We start from the raw sequence: 21,354 nt of genomic DNA, 5'->3' as shown, positions 1-21,354 counted from the left end.
TCAATACCACGATGAAGTCAGCGGACCCCGAAGGTCATGCTTCATCAACTACATACCATAATCGAGCAAGAACCACCTATATCAAACATAGGTACCGAACAAGAATTCTCCAAAAGAGAACCCGACACACCTTCCTTAACCGAAGGATTTCACCTTGCTCACCAAACACGTCCATTATCTCTCAACGAGGTTTACCACATTACCACCTCGGTGGTAATTCCAATCTAAACCATAAGTACAATTTATCCGAAATCGTACTCTACCACAAATCGACCAAAACTAGGTCTCGACAAAGTGTCCGGATCTACCAAAAGCATCATCCGAAATATCACACTAAAACTTCCTCGTGCGGGAGTGCGACTCCCCCACTTGGAACCACGTTCATATATCACAACTCGTACACCCGTACGATGCTACCAAAGGTAGACTTTACCAACAATTGGGTACACACGACCCATCACCACACCTTGCTCTAATCTTGAGCACGCGAAGGATTTCAATCAATCCTTAAACACTTCGAACGAAAAGTGTATCACGATTACACAAACCATACCTTCGCAATTATCCAATTGCTTTAGTTTGTCAAGTTTCACCTAGTCACTCATGTACCTACGGGTTTCTCCCGGTACCCTAAGTACAATGTAACCACAACACAATCGGAGTCGACACCACGCTAGTAGGTATAAAAGAGGCACCTAATGTCGCGTCATAAAGACTCCATTACCAACACACATCGAGATTTTAAACACACGGCCTCAAAGGTTCCAATCACCCGACGACCCTCATGGTTCATCACTTCAACACCAAAAGCGAACACGCGCTAAACAATCGAACACCAAAACCATTTCCGTGGCTTGGTAGTAACATTCCCCAAATACTAAGGAATGCTTGGTTACACCAAGTCTTACGCCCTTCGTCCAACAACCAAACATCACCATAGGGTACTTCCGTTAGGAACGTCACCCTTAACCATAACATGCAAATCACTATGCAATTAACAAGTCCGAACATAAACGCCACATAAATAAATATTCAAAGACATATTTATCAAAACGAAACGTACCTCAACGTCTCCTTGCGGCATTCTCCGCCGCCAACTCGGGACAATCCGGCTTGCGATGTCCCTCTTTATGACAATAGTAGCACATTCCGCCTTCACTTCTCGGCATCGTGCATTCCCACAACTTGTGACCCCTAACGCCACAATTGAAACATCTAGGCGCACGAGATTCCACCGCGCCCTTTACCACTTTACTCGTACTCGCACTCGGACCCTTAGTCCTCTTACTCGGAGCACCATAAGAAACAACCCTTCCCTCACTTGAAGGTTCGCCCTTTTTCGATCGCGTATAAGACTCGAAACCTCTAGCCACCGCAAATAACTCCGCAAACGACTTCGCGTAACCCCGGCTAATTTTGCTTTTCAAGTCATCGCTCAAAGTTCGATAGAAATCCTCCATCAACAAACGATCGTTCCCCAAATATTCCGGGCAAAAACGAGCCTTCGACATAAAAGTCGTCTTTAAAGTATTCAAGTCCATAGAACCCTGTTGCAAATTTCGCAACTCACAACGCAATTCCGATAAATCGGCTGAAGTTCGGAACTCCTCGAAGAATTCCTCCTTAAATTCGTCCCACGATAACGTCATAAACGTTTCACCACCGACAAGATCAATCTTGCCATCCAACCAATCCTTCGCCCTACCCCGCAACAAACTAGTAGCGAGTCTCGTCTTTTTCTCGGGAGGGCAATCAATAGTACGAAAACACCCTTCGACATCCGAAATCCAAGTTGTGCTTACCAAAGGATCCGGTTTTCCGTCGTACATCGGGGGTTTAGTCCTCATGAAGCTTTTAAGATAATGCTCCATTTCACTACTACTTTGAAGTTCGGAATACTTCCTTTCCATTCTTTCTTCTAACCCACGCATTTGCTCCGCAACGGCGGCCGCAACTCTAGCGTTAAACTCCGCGTCGTTCGTATCGATCCCACTTCCCGTCGCCATTCTAAGGAATGCAAAACGATTAGATCACGAACGTATAAGTAAACACGCACAACCCCGACCCATCTTGCTAAGCACTCGTCGTACATCACTCGTTAGACACGATTTGAACCCGTAATAAGGTCTGCAAGTTCTTATTACGCACACACGCCGCATCGACTTGTTAGTACAACGACCGCCTCGCTCGATGATATAAACAAACACAACCAAAATTCTACGCGGTACAAACACACGCGAGAATTACTATCACAACACAAGAGCATATTAATAATATCCGCATTACTAATATAAACGTTAGTCAACCTATAAACAAGGCACTAACTAAACCCATTCCGACCCGTAATCCTACAAGTCCCGCACAAAATTAAGCACACACAAAAGTCTAAGTCTAGGCACCTATCTCAAGTCACCTAAATCCCTTAGACCATGCTCTGATACCACTTGTAACAGCCCAAACCATACCGCGTATAAAACCCCGTTAAATTTCATGACAAAAAAAAAAATTTGCTGTAGGCTGAGTTGCGCGGCGCGCCAACAGGTTGCGCGGCGCGCAGAACCTGTCTGGCAGCCCGCTGTCCGGTTTTCCTTGAAATGTGAAAATGTTTGACCCGTTCCCGACGTTTTTAGCCAAAACGCTTTTAACCATGAATTCATACATATAAAACTAACACGTTTAATTAATAAAATTAAGTTTACGAAGCGGGTCCCACATCGACCCATTTTACCACCTTAAGTACCAAAATACAATTTTCGACTTTAAGACTTTAATACAACACAAAGCCGAGCATGGCGATCGGGGATACGCTACCCAATCCTAAACGATCCAAAAGCAAGTCTCTAAAGCAAGCTATGAAAGTCTTCTAGTCCTCGCACTTACCCGAGCCACCGTCCGCATGAAATCTATAAAAATAGTCAACAACGAGAGGGTAAGCTAATGCTTAGTGAATGATAATATACTACATACATATATATGTATAAAATGAATACGCCACACAAAACAAATACCGCATACCGAAGCATCCAAGTATAAAGCGTCTACACTAAGCATACCGTACGATCTAAGCAACGAGCTAAAGATACAACACAAAAGATAGTCCACCAACGACAAAGTAAACATCGCCAAATAGCTACACCCGGAGGGTTAGCTACAACACAACAACACATTAATATATATATAACAATATAAACGAACAAGGTTAACCCCTTAACCTCAAACACACGAACATTGGCCGAACAACCCGAGCCTTGTGAATTCGCACAACCCAAAATTCACTTCTCAACCATAAGATGACCGAACAACCCGAGTCATCATGAATCCGCACTACCCGAGATTCATTACCTCCAATAAGGTGACCGAACAACCCGAGTCACCATGAATCCGCACTACCCGAGATTCATTTCACAATACTAAAACCCACGGTCACGGGATTATAAAATCCACCACACAACCATATCAACCCTTCGCCATTAGGGTTATAACAACCAAATCACAACCAAGTGTGATAACGTGCACACAAACGTGTACTTCGCCAAAGATGGTCAACCAAGACGCACAAACGTGCCAATTGGACTCATACACAAGTCCTTCAAATCCACCTATATGTGAAGTGAGCTCTATAACCGAGAATCACTTCACCCGACCCGCACCCATCCTACACATACATATGCATATAGGATATTATCACTCACCTCGAAGTCTTGAAGAAGCTTCCAAGTGAATCCGCAACTTGCCAATGGAAGATACCTATTCCATTATCACAATTACAACAATACAATTAGGATGGATTTATAAACCACCCAATTCGACCCTTAGTGCAAATTCGACCCAAATGCACTTCCAAGTACAAACCGCGCCCAAAACTAATCAATAATCACTAACACGAGTGAGAATGGTCCTAATACATCCATTAAACCCGAACACAAGTGCCAAACACGTGTCATACCCATTTTGACACTTAAACCCTAATTTTGACCCATAAAGGTCAAAATCTCATCCTTTACAAGTTTTGACACCAAAACACATTTAACTTGGTTTAATACTTCAACTTAATCCATTTTAAGTTTACAAACCTCATTAAATCGCCAAATGGGTCATAATCACCACCAAACCCTAATTTGACCCAAAGTCACAACTAGTCAACCAAATTACCCTAAATGGGTTTCAACACTTCCATAATCACCTACTTAAGTGATTAAACTCAAATTAAAGTTCTAAACATGGCCAATTAGTTCGCCAACTCAAAATCCACCAACAATTAACAACAAACCCGATTACTAGCTTCACTAAACCCATTTCATCACATAAAAGGGTTTTACAACTAATTAACTCAAAACCCTAACTTGAATATCAAATTAAATAATTGAAATTCGGAGTTTGAGCTTACCAATACTATCACCGTGTAGCCGAGAACGAAAGGAACAACTTTAAAACCCGAGACTTTGAACGATTCGAGCTTCTTCTTCACCAAAACCTCCAATCTCTCTCTAAATATCTCTCTCTCTCTCTAGATATTTGGAAGGGATGAATGGACATGAAAAATGATCCAAAACTGATCCAAAGTAGCTAATATGGCACACAAATCCGGCCCCATGTGATTTTACCCTTTTACCCCTCATTTAATTAAATAAAAACAAGGGAGTTCTGTCAGCGCCATTTTGCGCGGCGCGCACCAGAACCGCGCGGCGCGCAACAGGCCAGTTCCAGCTTCTTTTGCCTTTTAACTAATACAAATAGCCAACGCAACCAAAACCCGAATGTTATAAGTACATAACTACGTAATATAAATATTTGGGTCTTACAAAAACTCACTTGACCCATTCCAAGGTCAACACACCCATTTGGGTCATCCATAACCCAAATAACATCCATTTACAAAATCAACAAAGTGTGCTAGTGATTTACTAACCAATTAAGACCCATAAGCACAAATTTTCACTTTAAAACCCTAGGTTAGTCACTCTTGGGTCTTTATGACCCAATCTTACCTAAAAACCGACAATTCACCAACAAATGGGTTTTATGTTCGCCATTGACCCAAACCCTAACCCTTAACCAAATCAAAGTAAAGAAAAATCAAGGTTAGGACATACCACTACAGCAAAACGTAGCTAGTAACTAGATGAACGACTTTAATACTTGTACTTCGACTCGAAACAAACTCCTTCCTCCTTGATTCGAGCTTTCTCTCTCTCAAATGACAGCTCTCTCTAAAATTGAAGTGGAGAGGATAAGGTTGGTGGTTGGAAATGAATGTGTCCCAACCATCACAAAACTGGTCATAAATGACCTAAATTAGGCCTCCAGGTGAAATTACCCAAATGCCCTTATTTAATTAACTTAAAAGAACAAGGAGCTGATAACAGCTGTTTTGCGCGGCGCGCCATAAGGCACGGAAATCCAACCTCCAGCTTTTTAACTTGTTACAATCCCACACTCGCTTATGTACTCCTACAATAACACTTATGTATGTCACTTATATACATGTTATGTACATTAAAATAATCCGGGTCTTACAAAGCAAGTGTTCACTGAACTCTATATTGCCTACTCTAATCACAACCTAAATGGGCAGCTCTTCTTTGACGGATAAATGATTAATCATACGTAGGTACTATATCCCTATTTTGAGGTTAAGCACACATAACTACCTACCTTGTATCCTAGGGTTGATCAGGTCCTAATACTAGGTTATAGCCAAGTGAGTAAATGGAAAGGGTGATCCGTATATTAGACTTCTAAACCGTCAAGGTTTCAGCATAACAATAACATAAGTTTCAGATAAGATATTCAACATATAATAAACATTTGCAAAGGATAGATACGCATGCAAGATGAAAGCAACTTAAAGTAACAAAATAACCTTATTAGATCAAGGAAGGCGTTCACCGTTTACAGACGAGATCTAGACCATTACAAGTGCTGACATCCTCTAGACCGCTCCTAGTACAATCCTCGGCGTTCACCTCCGGGTACTTAATTTCCCGCTCGGAGGTGAAAAGGCCTTGAAAGCTCTAGTGAGAGAAAGTGTATTGTAGTGAGAGAGTGAAAAGAGGTGTGTGAAAAAAGGATGACAAAAAGCTTCTTAAATAGGCAAGATTTTCCTGGCATACGGCAGGCAGGCCGTATGCCAGGCCAAGCCGGTTTGTGTGCCCAGATGGTGGCAGGCCGTTTCCCATAGTGGCAGGCCGTATGGCAAGCCGTATGGCCTGCCCTGTTCTGCTGTTTTGCTGGATCGTAACTTGATTTCATGGGTCGTAACTTGTCTTTCACCGTTTTCGCTCTAGAATCTTCGTTTAAGCTCCGATTTACTTTATTCTTTTTGCATCGCCTTTGTAATCACTTAATCTACAAAATTAACCGAAAAAGCGATTATTTTGCGGACAAAGCTTGAAACTTTATTATTTTTGGGCTCTAATATCGAGGTAAAAATGTGACTTTTTAGCCGATATCAGAGCGCCTTTTTTTCAACCCCTTTCTTTCAGTGTTTCAGTTTTCCCTTGATGAAGTGGAGCTGAACCATCCCCATTTTTTTATATAGTGTTTATTTATTCATTTATTTTTATGTATTGATTTATTATTTATTCCTTTATGATGCGTATTTCAACTTTTTGCAATTTTTAATCAAAACAAAACTTTATGTAACTTTATTTTAAATTCAAACCATCCTCACTAATTTTATATAAATACCCTGAGTAGCTATTAATCAAAACGCATGTTTTTCAATTAAACTATAATAATTCATCGTAAAAATACGTAATTGGCAAAATAACATCGCAAATCACAAGTCCACCTTGTGACCTTTTGATCGTGTGGTCTCGGTCATTACCAAGAAATTTCAAGTCGCGACATATAATTTGTCGGTTATGACCGAGAACACTTGATCAGGTCAACTTTACGACTTGCGACTGATTGAGAAGTCGACATTCATACGCACGTCGTAAGGTACGCAAGGTATTGACCTTGCGTCTATGTCTTGCTGTTTACTTGCGACTTGTGTTGTGACCATTTATCAAGGCACTAAAAAATGTCTTATCTGTTATAATAATAATAATAATATAGATATGGATAGTCAATTTTGGTGTATACATATAGTCAATTTTGGTACACAAAGTATGTATTTTTATATTGAGATTTTAGGCTATAAATACTCATGAATGCAAGCATTAAACTTGCACCATTTCTCACACTTACAAAGTGTTTCTTTCTTTCTCTCCATTATCATCTTTGTTCTTACACTTCATTATTAGTATTCTAAATCAAGAATCAAATCACTAAAGGTAGTTATAAGCCTACTGAATTATAACATCAAGAATCAAACCACTAAAGGTAGTTATAAGCCTACTGAATTATAACATCAAGAATCAAACCACTAAAGGTAGTTATAAGCCTACTGAATTATAACATCAAGAATCAAACCACTAAAGGTAGTTATAAGCCTACTGAATTATAACACGTTATCAGCACGATAATCTTAATACTAAATATGGTTGGCTCTGCCACCAAAATGATATATGGTCGGTTATACCACCAAAATGATATATGGTCGGTTATACCACCAGAATGATATAGGTCGGTTATACCACCTGAAAAAATATATGGTCGACACTGTCGCCAAATTTTCATTTATGTTTACTAATATTTATATTTTTGTTATATAACATTTATTTATGATTGCTTACACATGGTCGACACTGTCACCTACTTATCATTTATGTTATATTAAATTTATGTTTAATGTTTATATACTTATGAATATAAATTGACTCTAATTTATCATGATGTTTGTTTTAATTTTTGATAATAGAAAATGTCGAATCTGGAAAAGCTTAAATTTACTCCTTTAGAATCAACTGGAAACAACTACATGCCATGGGTTATAAAAGTAAAAATGCATCTTAAATCAATGGGCATTCTTGAAACCATAAATGAAAACAACACTTGTTCTGAAAAAGAACAAGCTACGGCATGTTGCTTTATTCATCAACATATTGATGAATGCTTACAAAATAATTATGTGACTGTAGAAGATCCCCATGTTTTATGGGAAGGTCTCAAAAGCAGATTCAATAATCAAAGAGAAATTTTACTTCCAGCTGCAATGGAACAATGGAGAACATTAAGGTTCCAAGACTTTAAGAAAGTAAATGAATACAGCTCAGCTCTGTATAATACATGTTCACAACTTAAATTCTGTGGACATGAAATTAGTGATGCAGACATGATGGAGAAAACTTTCTCCACAATGAATGCTGCAAACATCACAGTGCAAAGAAATTTGAGAATGCTAAAGTTCAAAACATATCCTGAACTTAATTCATATCTCTTAGTTGCAGAGCAAAATGATGAGCTATTAATGAAAAATCAGCAATCCCGTCCTACTGGTACACTTGCAATCCCTGAAGCAAATACTGCAAATAATTATAAACAGGGACAAGGACGCGGGCAAGGTCGTGGTTATAATAACCATCACCATCATCATGCCAAAAGCCATAACTATGGTAGAAACCATCCTTATGGTAATGGTAATGGGCGTGGACGTGGTCGTGGTCGTGGCCGTGGTGGTCAAAGAAATAGTAATCCACGAAAATATAAATATCAACCACAAAACAAGCCCATTAAACAAGATGTTGAAGAAAATTCTTCTAAAAATTCTGAAGAATCTTGCTACAGATGTGGTAGAATGGGCCACTGGGATAATACTTGCCGAACATCTAAACATCTTATTAAGATGTATCAGGATTCGCTGAAAGGTAAAGAAAAGGAAGTAAATTTTGTGGATAATATTGATCCAACAGTCACTGAGAAACCATCTGATTTATATGAAGATTTCTTGAATGTTTAAGTTGTGTGTCTTTTGAAAAATAAACGATTTAATATCGTCTGTCTTTGTCATTATGTTTGCTAAATGTTTCAGTACTATCTATTTGCGTTTAAAATATTGTGTAATATTAATGTACTCACTATTTATTTCTTATATATGAAGTTCAATATGAATTTTGCTGGAATACAACATCAATCAAGTGGTGGAGATCTCTGTATAGCAGACAGTGGAACTACACACACTATACTTAAATCCGAGAAATATTTTATTGATCTAAAACCAACGGAAGGAACTATACATACAATATCAGGACCTGCTAACTTGATAAAAGGGATAGGAAAGGCAAATTTCATACTACCAAATGGTACAAAATTTTTAATAAATGATGCCTTATTTTCTCCCAAGTCAAGCAGAAATTTATTGAGTTTCTCCGACATATACCTTAACGGGTATGATTATCAGTCAGTGACAACAGAAAATGAGAAATATTTAAGTATCACTGACAAGAGTCATGTGGTTGAAAAACTGCCAAGACTTAGTTCTGGATTACATTATACACATATAAATGTACCAGAAATACATATGGTAGTTAACGAAAAATATATTGATCCTGGTGTATTCAGTTTATGGCATAACAGATTAGGCCATCCAGGATCAACAATGATGAAAAGGATTATTGAATGTACTCATGGACATCCACTAAAGGATAGAAAAATCCATCATGATACAATGGTTCCATGTACATCTTGCTCTCTTGGAAAATTGATAACTAGACCCTCACCACTTAAGGTTGAGAAAGAATCACCAATGTTTCTTGAAAGAATTCAAGGTGATATATGTGGACCAATTCATCCACCATGTGGACCATTTAGATATTTCATGGTTCTAATAGACGCATCTAGCAGATGGTCTCATGTTTGTCTGTTATCAAGCCGTAATGTGGCATTTGCAAAATTTCTTGCCCAAATTATTAAATTGAGAGCTCATTTTCATGATTACACCATTAAAAGGGTGAGACTTGATAATGCTGGTGAATTTACATCTCAAGCATTTAATGACTATTGCATGTCTATAGGAATTGTTGTTGAACATTCTGTTGCTCATGTGCATACACAAAATGGTTTAGCAGAGTCATTGATTAAACGTTTACAGTTAATCGCTAGACCATTGATAATGAGAACAAAACTCCCTGTATCTATATGGGGTCATGCAATTTTACATGCTGCTGCATTGATTCGCATCAGACCAAGTGCAAGTCATAAATATTCCCCCCTACAACTTGCTTTTGGTCAAGAGCCAAATATTTCCCATCTTAGAACATTTGGTTGTGCAGTGTATGTTCCAATTGCGACACCACAACGTACAAAAATGGGTCCTCAAAGGAGGTTGGGAATATATGTTGGATATGAAACATCTTCAATATTAAGGTATATTGAACCTATGACAGGTGACGTTTTTACAGCACGTTTTGCTGATTGTCATTTTAATGAAACATTGTTCCCTAGATTAGGGGGAGAAATGAAAAATAAAGAAAATGATGTTTCATGGTGTGAACCTCAATTAAAGTATCTTGATCCTCGCACAAAAGAATGCGAGACAGAAGTTCAAAAGATAATGCATATACAAGAACTTGCAAATCAATTGCCTGATGCATTTACAGATACAAAAACGGTGACAAAATCATATATACCAGCAGTAAATACTCCAGCTCGAATTGAAATTCCAAAAGCTGGCAATAACGTCACTCATGAATCTTTGCCACGTCAGAAACGTGGAAGACCAATCGGTTCAAAGGATAAAAATCCTCGAAAAAGAAAATCAGCTGATAATGAAGTAAAAGAAAGTGTTCAAGAAGAACCACAAATCAGTACTCCTACTGCAGAGGAGATTGATGATGTCAATACAGAAATTGCAATCAATTATGCATATTCAAAAATATTATGGAACCGAAATGAAATGAAAAATCTTGATGAGAAATTTTCATTTAATGTTGCATATGACATCATGAATAATGATGATGATCCAGAACCAACATCTATGGTTGAATGTCAAAATAGACATGATTGGGCTCAATGGAAAGAAGCAATACGAGCTGAATTAGAATCACTCAATAAAAGAAAAGTTTTCGGATCCATCATTCTCACTCCTAAAGATGTGAAACCTGTAGGATACAGATGGATTTTTGTCCGAAAAAGAAATGAGAAAAATGAAGTTACAAGGTATAAAGCTAGACTTGTAGCTCAAGGTTTTTCTCAAAGACCGGGAATTGATTATGAAGAAACTTATTCTCCTGTTATGGATGCAATTACTTTTAGGTACTTAATCAGTCTGGCAGTTTCTAAAAATTTAGAAATGCATCTCATGGATGTTGTGACTGCTTATCTATATGGATCACTTGATAGTGATATATATATGAAGATACCTGAAGGATTTAAGGTACCAGAAGCATCAAATGCAAAACCCAAAGAAATGTATTCGATTAAATTACAAAGATCTTTATATGGGTTAAAACAATCGGGACGTATGTGGTATAACCGATTAAGTGATTACTTGATAAGCAAAGGGTATACAAATAATCTTACTTGCCCTTGTGTTTTCATTAAGAAAACAACATCCGGATATGTGATCATAGCTGTTTATGTTGATGATCTTAACATCATAGGTACAAATAAAGAGATCCATGAAGCCATTCAACTTCTAAAGAAAGAATTTGAAATGAAAGATCTCGGAAAAACCAAGTATTGCCTTGGTTTACAAATTGAGCATATGCCTAATGGTTTACTTGTACATCAAACAACATATACTGAAAAGATTTTGAAACGTTTCAATATGGACAAGGCAAAACCATTAAGTACTCCTATGGTTGTTAGATCACTCAATGTTGAAGCTGATCCATTTCGTCCATGTGAAGATCAAGAAGACATTCTTGGACCAGAAGTACCATATCTTAGTGCAATTGGAGCTCTTATGTATCTTACAAATTGTACAAGACCTGACATTTCTTTTGCAGTTAATTTGTTGGCAAGGTTCAGCTCTGCTCCTACCAAAAGACACTGGAATGGGATCAAACACATATTTCGATACCTTCGAGGAACTACTGATTTAGGATTATTTTATTCTAACGAATCAAAACAAGATTTGGTTGGTTATGCAGATGCAGGTTATTTATCTGATCCACATAAAGCTAAATCTCAAACTGGATATGTATTCCTAAATGGAGGTACTGCAATATCATGGCGTTCTCAAAAACAAACACTTGTTGCTACATCGTCAAATCATGCCGAAGTGATTGCATTACATGAAGCTACTCGAGAATGTTTTTGGTTGAGATCAATGACACAACTCATTACTGATTCTTGTGGACTAGAACGCGATAAAAGTCCAACAACTATCTATGAAGATAATGCAGCTTGCATAGCACAGATGAAAGAAGGGTATATCAAAAGTGACCGAACAAAACACATACCACCTAGATTCTTCTCATACACTCAAAATCTCATTAAGGACAACCAGATTGAAATGAGATATGTGCAATCTAGCAAAAACTCTGCTGATCTTTTCACGAAAGCACTTCCAACTGCTATTTTCAGAACACACGTTCATAACATTGGCATGAGACATGTTCAAAAGATGTAACAGATGAAGCGATGTCTACTTGAGGGGGAGTCAACTCCATGCTGCACTCTTTTTCCCTTAGCTAAAGTTTTTTCCCACTGGGTTTTCTTTAGCAAGGTTTTTAACGAGGCAGTAATTTATAGTTGATCTTCAACAAAATAAAATTGCTATCCAAGGGGGAGTGTTATAATAATAATAATAATATAGATATGGATAGTCAATTTTGGTGTATACATATAGTCAATTTTGGTACACAAAGTATGTATTTTTATATTGAGATTTTAGGCTATAAATACTCATGAATGCAAGCATTAAACTTGCACCATTTCTCACACTTACAAAGTGTTTCTTTCTTTCTCTCCATTATCATCTTTGTTCTTACACTTCATTATTAGTATTCTAAATCAAGAATCAAATCACTAAAGGTAGTTATAAGCCTACTGAATTATAACATCAAGAATCAAACCACTAAAGGTAGTTATAAGCCTACTGAATTATAACATCAAGAATCAAACCACTAAAGGTAGTTATAAGCCTACTGAATTATAACATCAAGAATCAAACCACTAAAGGTAGTTATAAGCCTACTGAATTATAACATTATCCATATAAGATTTTTGTTTTATCAACTTTTTAAAATAACCCGAGAGTTTCGAAGAAGTTCTAAAGCAGTCAATTGACATATAAATGAGAGTGTTATTAATGATTTCAAAAGCTCCTCCACTACATACATGCATAACAAATTTCTTGTTACCTAAACTCATTTTGATATAAATTGTTATAATCGTACATGAAACATAATGTAAACCCTGTGATTTTGTTGAAAGTGTTGAAAATGTATTGGTTGTAAGTGTTGAAAGTTTGTTTGAAAGTGTTGAAATTAATGAGAAAAGTGTATTGATTGAATGTTTTTGGTAATCTCAGTAAAAGGTCTAAAATAAGGTATAAAACGTTATTTTAGAAATTCAATTAATGTCAGAAAATCTTATCCAGGAATTTTATCGTGATAAGTTACACGCAAGTCGCAAGGTAGCTTTACGAGCCTTGCGATTCAGACTTTGAGTACTTTGTGACGTGCGTATGCTCGAGAACTTATCGGTATGTCGCAAGTCGCAAGCAACCATGTGACCTTGCGACTTGTGAGGTCTCAGTCATGGCCGACAAATTCTAGGTCGTGACTTCAAATTTCTCGATAATGAGCGAGACCACACGAATCGCAAGGTCGGCTTGAGACTTAAGAGGGCACTTTAGCAATTACATTTTCTTAAGGACGAACCCTTATAATTTGTTTGGAAAATGAACGTTTATGTTGATACCCTTACTTTGAGCACCATTTACATTAAATTAACTTGGTATTTAGATACTCCATCTGTCTTATTTCTATCATCCATTTATTCTTTTTGATGTCTCAAATTAATTATTCACTTTCATAATTGAATAGAATAATTTTTTTTTTTTGAAAAGCAAAACATATATTATATTAATAAAATCGAATGATACAGTTTACAATCATAGTAGCATCGCAACAGAGGATATATACATTACATAGAGATGCTAAGATTTCATTTATGAAACCGCAAAAATCATTAAAACTTTAATTAAGAAAGACCGCAGGATTGTTGAACCAAGAATGCCAATCGATATTTCTCTTCTTGTGCCTCTTCGCGACTCATTCGAATATCTTGACTTGAATCTCGTTTAGCGCCATAGGTGCGCTCCAACACTTGTTTTTGAAAACCATTTGATTTCTATTTCTCCACACTAGATAACAACACGACCAAATAACCGCTTGTAAAATGTCTTCGTCCGCCCCATGATTACTTTTTCCCAATAGAATAATTTTACAATATTTTATAGATAAAAAGATAGATAAAAAGTAAAGGTAAAATTAAAAAGTAAAGAACTGTCACTTTTTTAAAAACTATGTGTGTATTTTTTTTGTTTTAGGAGAATTGTTTTAAGGAAAATAGATTTGAGAAGGATGTATATATATTTAGCCACGTCTTGGAATCACCCTCAAACATGTGCATAGAATATTCGTTAACCTCTATGCTCATTCTTGGAAAGCTGTTCAACCCCAATACCCAATCTATCAAACAAACTTATAACTTTCAAATCAGAGTCTCTAAGAAATATCTTCATAACACTAATGAAAGTGTACCGCATAATCTTTATTAATCTGTGCAAATGAAAACTTAATTTGTGATAGTCTAAAGTTAATAATAATGTTGAAGCTATAAGGTGTGTTTGGCGCGTAGCTTATTGGAGCTTATTGAAGCTTATGGGAGCTTGAGCTTATGATTTTAATAAGCTCCAAATCATAAGCTTTGTTTGGTAGACAAAAAAAGTAGAGCTTATGAAAATCATAAGCTCTGAAAAAATAAGCTACTTGTAGTAGCTTATGAAAAAAAGTGGAGCTTATGAACTGAAAAATAAGCTACAGCTAATTTACCAAACATTTATAAAAAATAATAAGCTCCAGCTACGAGCTTCAAAAATAAGTTCTAGCTCCGGCTCCTACTCATAAGCTCCAGCTCCAGCTATAAGCTACAGCTCCAGCTACTTTCGTCCAAACACACCCATAATCTATGATTCTATAATCTATCTTTAAATCATATAATAAGAAAAAAAAATATAAAATTCTTTTTAAACTACACGTTTATATTAGTGTATCATTTATTTTAACGAATAATAATGAACCTCAAATTTAACCAATAATGTTATTCCAATAATGAAGATTCGCCAAAAGAAAAAACACAAATTGAACAATTAATTAATAATAAAATTAAACAGCCAATATTTTGATAAACTCATTAAACGTAACACCATCAGATTCAGAATCACAACCACCTAACCTAATCATCGCCTTAATCTCATCATCATTAACATCTAATCCAGCTGCATTCAAATAGCTTCTCAGATCTTCATACCCTACTTTACCGTCACCGTCACGATCCATCGTTCTAAACACATCCTCCATAACGCCGTTACTACAACCGTTATCTCTCTTCAACACCTTCTCAAACTCATCGTATTCAATGTAACCATTTTTGTTTGAATCCGCTACCTTCATCATTGTAACAATTACGTCATCATCTGCGTCGGTGTAGGATGCTTTCAAATCTTCGTGGCTGATTTTTCCGTCATGGTCGACATCCAGGACGTCAAACGCCGACCGGAGATCGGTGATGTTTCTCGCCGGAAATAAGGAATTTGAGGTACCGGTTGGACACATAGTTATGGTGTTTTGTGTGCGTGTGGAATTGAATGGTGGGAGGGTTTTTGAGATTTGAGAATAAAAACGTGATTTGTTGATTTTTATTTGATTTTTGTGCTTCCGAAATTTAGGGGGATTCGTTCAGTATATATAGGCGGTACACGAGTATGACCGTGTTACCGGGGTCCAATTAAAATAGTTTAAAGTTTAAAAGGAGTATTTTTTTTTTTTGAAAAGCAACCAAGCTAATATTTCATTAACAAGAACCTCAGTTACATATGTACATACATCTCGAATAAAACATGCAGCACAAATACTACAACAAGAATTGATGCTAAGGCAGCATCTTACATCAGAAGCTCACGAGTCAACATTAAAATTCAGAAAAATCGATGGGTTGTGAAACCAATTGTGCCAATCGGTCGTTTACTTTTTGAACCTTTTCGCGATCCACTCGAAACTTTTGATTTGGATTTCACTTAACGCAACCGGGGTACTCCAACACTTGTTACTAAAAACTACTTGATTCCTATTTTTCCATATGAGATAACAACATGTGCACATGACCGCTTGAAAAATTTCCACACACGAACCCGCATACGAACCCGCACTCAGATTAGTCTTGCCCAAAAGTAGCTCGTCAAGTCTTACATTCGATATCCCACCGAAGTTCCACCATTTTAGGACTTTATCCCATATTTCACTAACTTTTTTGCACGAGAATAAGGAGTGATCAACCGTTTCGATATCGTTATCACAAAGCGGACAACGTACCGAGTGGAGGTCGATCCCCCTTTTGCCAAGTTCAACTCGAACCGGTAATCTTTTCTTCCTAGTCTTCCAAATAAATACCTCGACCTTTTTTGGCACCAATTTGTTTTTTAGCGTTTCCAAAGCGTTTGCCCCCGCATTAAGTGTCTTCAAATTAATCTGCTCAGTTAATGTCTTCGTTGTAAAAACCCCACACTTATTTGCACCCCAAACCCATGAATCCTTATTGTTAGGATCCATTTTTACTGACTGTATGAGATTACCCAGCTCGATCAGCTCCCCTCCCGCCCTTCCTGAAGGATTTCGAACCCATGACCAGTTTGCTGTTACATTTGTACCATCTCAATCCAGCCTTTCTTTAACACACACTTCCGGATTTGTTTCCAGTCTTCCGAACCTGTTCCCTAACTCACTATCTCCAAGCCAAACATCATGCCAAAAAGATGTGGAGCCACCGTCACCAATCTTTCTCACAAAGGACTTCTTAAAAGAAACCCCAAGCGAGTCGATTAAGTTTCCTGTAGCAATTACATTAGACCAAATAGTTTTGTATGATTTCAAAAGCGCATGATTTTCCTCACCAAGCCCACCCTTCGGCCCATAAATGCTCGAGATAACCTTAACCCATAAGGAGTTGGTTTCGGTTTTAACTTGGTTTCGGTTTTAAACCTCCACCACCACTTACCGATTAAGGCCAAATTTTTGTTTTTAAGAGAGCCCACGTTTAACCCGCCCAACGCATATGGAAGCATAGCTTCTTCCCATTTTACCCAAGAAATATGAGAATTATTACCCGACCCAGCCCAAAAAAAGGAACGTCTTACACATTCAAGTTTTTTGATCACGCAAGGCGGGGCACGGAAGAGTGAGAAGAAGTACAACGGAAGACTATTTAACACCGATTTCACAAGGGTCAAGCGTCCACCATAAGACATCGAACGAGTTCTCCAATCCGATAGTCGTTTTTCAAATTTGTTTATAACCGGTGCCCAACTTTCGATTTTATTCATCTTACCACCCACCGGAAGCCCAAGATAGGTGAACGGGAAGGAACCAACGTTACATTTAAACGATTTTGCCACATTCCTTATAGTGCATTCATCCACCCCTACCCCGTATAAAATACTCTTATGATAATTGACTTTTAGGCCCGACGTAAGCTCGTAGCATTTTAAGATTTTCATGAGGTTTCTCAGATTGTCTTTACCCCATTCCCCGAAAAAAATAGTATCATCCGCATATTGGAGATGGGATAGCGAGACTTTGTTGCGCCCGACTTCAACCCCTACAAACATGTTGTTCGTTACGGCCAATTTAGTTAATACATTAAGGCCTTCCGCCGCTAGGATGAAAAGAAACGGGGACAACATAATTATATTTTTGTTTTTCATTTTATTTACCATAACATAAGAATATAAGAATAATCTGTTTAAACCATACGAAGTATATTCTTATTCATTAATCAATTACTTGATGATGATACATTTTTAGTTCTAATCAAACGACAGAATAAAACAAATGGAACAAGAAGCCGGCATCTGATAATTAGTACAGTATATAAGATATTTAAGACATATATATCAGGTATAATTAAGGTTAGGTAATATTTTGATACAAGTTTTAATTTCTTCATATGTTTTGGGTGAGTATAAATCTACCCAACTTTTTTTTTTTTTACAAAATCTACCTGACTTGTAACTGCATAATCATTACATGGTTATGATATTTATTTATTTACTAAACATAAATCTAATAATTATTCTATTTTTCAATTATTTTATTTTTTTCGAACGGCAATATATATTAAACACGAAAAAGATACACGAAAGACACCCTCAAAAAAGGGGAAGAAACACGAGACCAACAAAACAAAGAAGCACGAAAACACGAACAAACAAAACACGGTTGCGAAGAAAGCAACCAAACACGGACTATACAACAACAAAAAGAAAAACTAGGAATGGTACAAGTAATAGCTTGGATTAGCTTTCCAAATGTCCCAATCGAAGATAACGCCACGAACTCTTTTGAAGATCCACTCAAAGGAGGTGAGTTGCAACTCACTTAAAGCCATCGAGATGTTCCATTTTTTGTTACGAAACACCATGTTATTTCAATATTTCCAAATGAGGTACAACCCAATCCACCGAGTGGCTTGCCACGCCAATTTGCCAACTTTGGAGAAGATATTACTATCGGAAGTCTTGATGAGATTATGAATATTATTTATGTTGAAGCTTAAATTCCACCAATTGAAAATTCGATCCCAAAGATCCCCCCTTGTTTACACCAAAGAAGAGCGTGCTCCACCGATTCTAAGTCTCCAGCACATATAGGACAACGAAGACTATGAAGATCAATCCCCTTTTTATCGAGTTCCATTCTAACCGGTATCCTTTTCTTCGCCGTCTTCCACACGAAAATTTCCACTTTTTTAGGAACTAGCTTGTTGCGATATATATCATTACCTGCCGATGTATTCGGTAAATAGCAGTTGTCTAACGCTCTCGAAATCTGTTTTCCCGAATAAGAACCATCTGATGTTAACGAGCAGCGCCAAGAATCAACAGCGTTCTTATCTAAGTTGACATCAGCAATTAACAACTGCAAATCCTGGAATTCAGTTTCTGTACGCCCTCTCGGATCACGCGTCCAATCCCACGATCTTCGTGATGGAAAATCGTGTATACTTTTCATTCAGATTAACGCAGCGGATAGTTAAAATAAACTTATTATTACAAAACATGCACACGATTGACGGTTCCAACAAGATCCAATTACACCACTAGTAATTGTCATAATATATAAATTCACAAGAGGAGTTAAACGATATACCTTTCCTGAAGAAATGGATTGTATGAGAGAAACTTACGATCAATAGTATGACCGTCTCTTTGGATAGTCCACACTACACTTCAAACGACGCCAATGGATGCTAGTCCAAATCACAAGTAACGTATTACCAATAATCAAATTATTGTAATAATAATTATAACAAATAGTACTCCGTATGATTGTGTTTAGAATGTCGCCCAAAAATATAAGCTTGTATGTGTTTTGTTTTATAAAGCAAATAATAAGAAGTAATATTGAGGTTTTCTTTTGATTTGTTTTTGTGCAGTACGTAACACCACCAAAAACAACACATATATAATTTGTTGGCATATCACCAATACTCAAATTCCATCATAAAAAAATGCTCATCAATTATTTAGCTTTTGCTTTTGCTTTAACTTTAGCTTTTTTTTAAGTGGACACCAACTAATCCCATTTATTTGACAACAAAATGATCATGTATTAGTTGATCAACTATTAAAGTTATAATCATTGAGAAATTAATTAATCCACAATTAATTAATTAATTCAAATCAAAACAAGCATTCAATTTGTTCCGTTACTCAAGTAGTAAATATACATCATATGTATATAGATTTAATTTGACGTCTAGGTGTATATGTGTGTGACCCCGAAGGCTCAAATAAATTTAGCCATATAGTTATATGTTGTATCTTGCACACAAATCTTACAGACTCCCACTTGTGCATGGTACAACCCCATGTAACTATACAAACAATGGATAGCGTCTAGCAACACGCCATTGTCCCTAAATTCACGTGAGGATAGTTTCTCATAACTGCTTATAGTAAGTGTTAAATGTCATTCCTCCTTTTGTTTCAGATACTTGAGTTAAGCTTGAGATATGGATCATCGGTCATTCTCATTTGTTTAACAATTTTATTTCTCGATCTTAGAACTGAATTAGATCACCAAATTAATTAAGTATCATCTTAATTATATCTGGGTGCGGCCACACGAATATCTTATTCATTCATCGAGGAGCTCAAAAGTATCTAACTCCAAATATTTTGGAGGAACAAATCCTATATTGCATACACGTGTCTCTCACGAGCTTTACATTATACCCAATAATGGCCTTTATTACATCCTTATTCAGGACAACATTTAACCATATCAAAGTACAATATTTCACACATCGAAACCGGCGTGCATCTCAAGTCTAAGGACATAAAGACATAATCACTAAAAGATTCACTACTGACAACGATCCATGTAGTGACATCTCGGTTGGGTCATTCCAATATTCATCATCAATGAATACATACGCATTTTGGTCTCTACAAGTTAACTATTTATCATCAATAAATATAACCAAAACTTCATATTAATCTTAATTCATGTTATTCCCATAACATGATCGATTATGGAGATTTTGAATAATCAACAATTACTCATGGATTAAACATGCTAATATAGAACAGAGTGATATAAATGAAAATGATCATACCATCAATATATCAATTCATTATGATAAAACTGTTTAATGTTCCAAAAATATCCAAATACTAAATTACAAATTAAAATGATCAGCAGCATAACGAAGTTCAATACTACTAGCATGATCATCATGCTTGCTGTGTGTCATGGGCTTCGTGAACGGGTCAGCCACATTATCATCTGTATGAATCTTAAGAATACTAATATCATTCCTCTCAACGACTTCTTGAATGTAGTCAAACTTTCGAAGAATGTGTATGCTACCTTTACGTACACATGATTCTTTCGCAAGTATAATAGCACTTGAATTATCACAGTACATTTCCATAGGGGATTCAATGCTGGGAACTACTCCGAGTTCAGCAATAAACTTCCTAATCCAGACAGCTTCTTGAGCAGCTTCTGAGGCAGCAATGTATTCTGCTTCCGTTGTAGACTGTGCAACTGTGCTCTGCTTTGAGCTTCTCCAATCAACTGCCCCGCCATTCTTGACAAAGACATACCCTGACTGGGATCGAGAATCATCTCGATCAGTTTGGAAACAAGCATCTGTATAACATCTAATACTCAACTCTTCTTCCAAACCACCGTAAACCAAGAACATATCTTTAGTTCTCCGCAAATACTTAAG

General features: G+C 36.9%; 1 protein-coding gene across 1 annotated transcript; it reads right to left on the bottom strand.

Moving 5' to 3' along the window:
- Positions 1-15,141: 15,141 nt before the first annotated feature.
- Positions 15,142-15,764, bottom strand: LOC139858446 (calcium-binding protein CP1-like). Its single transcript, XM_071847294.1, has one exon. The coding sequence runs from the start codon at positions 15,672-15,674 to the stop codon at positions 15,225-15,227; it is 450 nt and encodes a 149-aa protein (XP_071703395.1). The 5' UTR covers positions 15,675-15,764; the 3' UTR covers positions 15,142-15,224.
- Positions 15,765-21,354: the final 5,590 nt, after the last annotated feature.

This window comes from Rutidosis leptorrhynchoides, chromosome 7 (assembly GCF_046630445.1).
Source record: "Rutidosis leptorrhynchoides isolate AG116_Rl617_1_P2 chromosome 7, CSIRO_AGI_Rlap_v1, whole genome shotgun sequence".
NCBI classification, from domain to species: Eukaryota; Viridiplantae; Streptophyta; class Magnoliopsida; order Asterales; family Asteraceae; genus Rutidosis; species Rutidosis leptorrhynchoides.
The sequence above is the reverse complement of the archived record's forward strand: the minus strand, read 5'-3'. Positions and strand labels throughout refer to the sequence as shown.

What these genes read in the sequence shown, in the direction of transcription:
- LOC139858446 (XM_071847294.1), bottom strand. Translation starts at nt 15,674, where the DNA reads ATGTGTCCAACCGGTACCTCAAATTCCTTATTTCCGGCGAGAAACATC.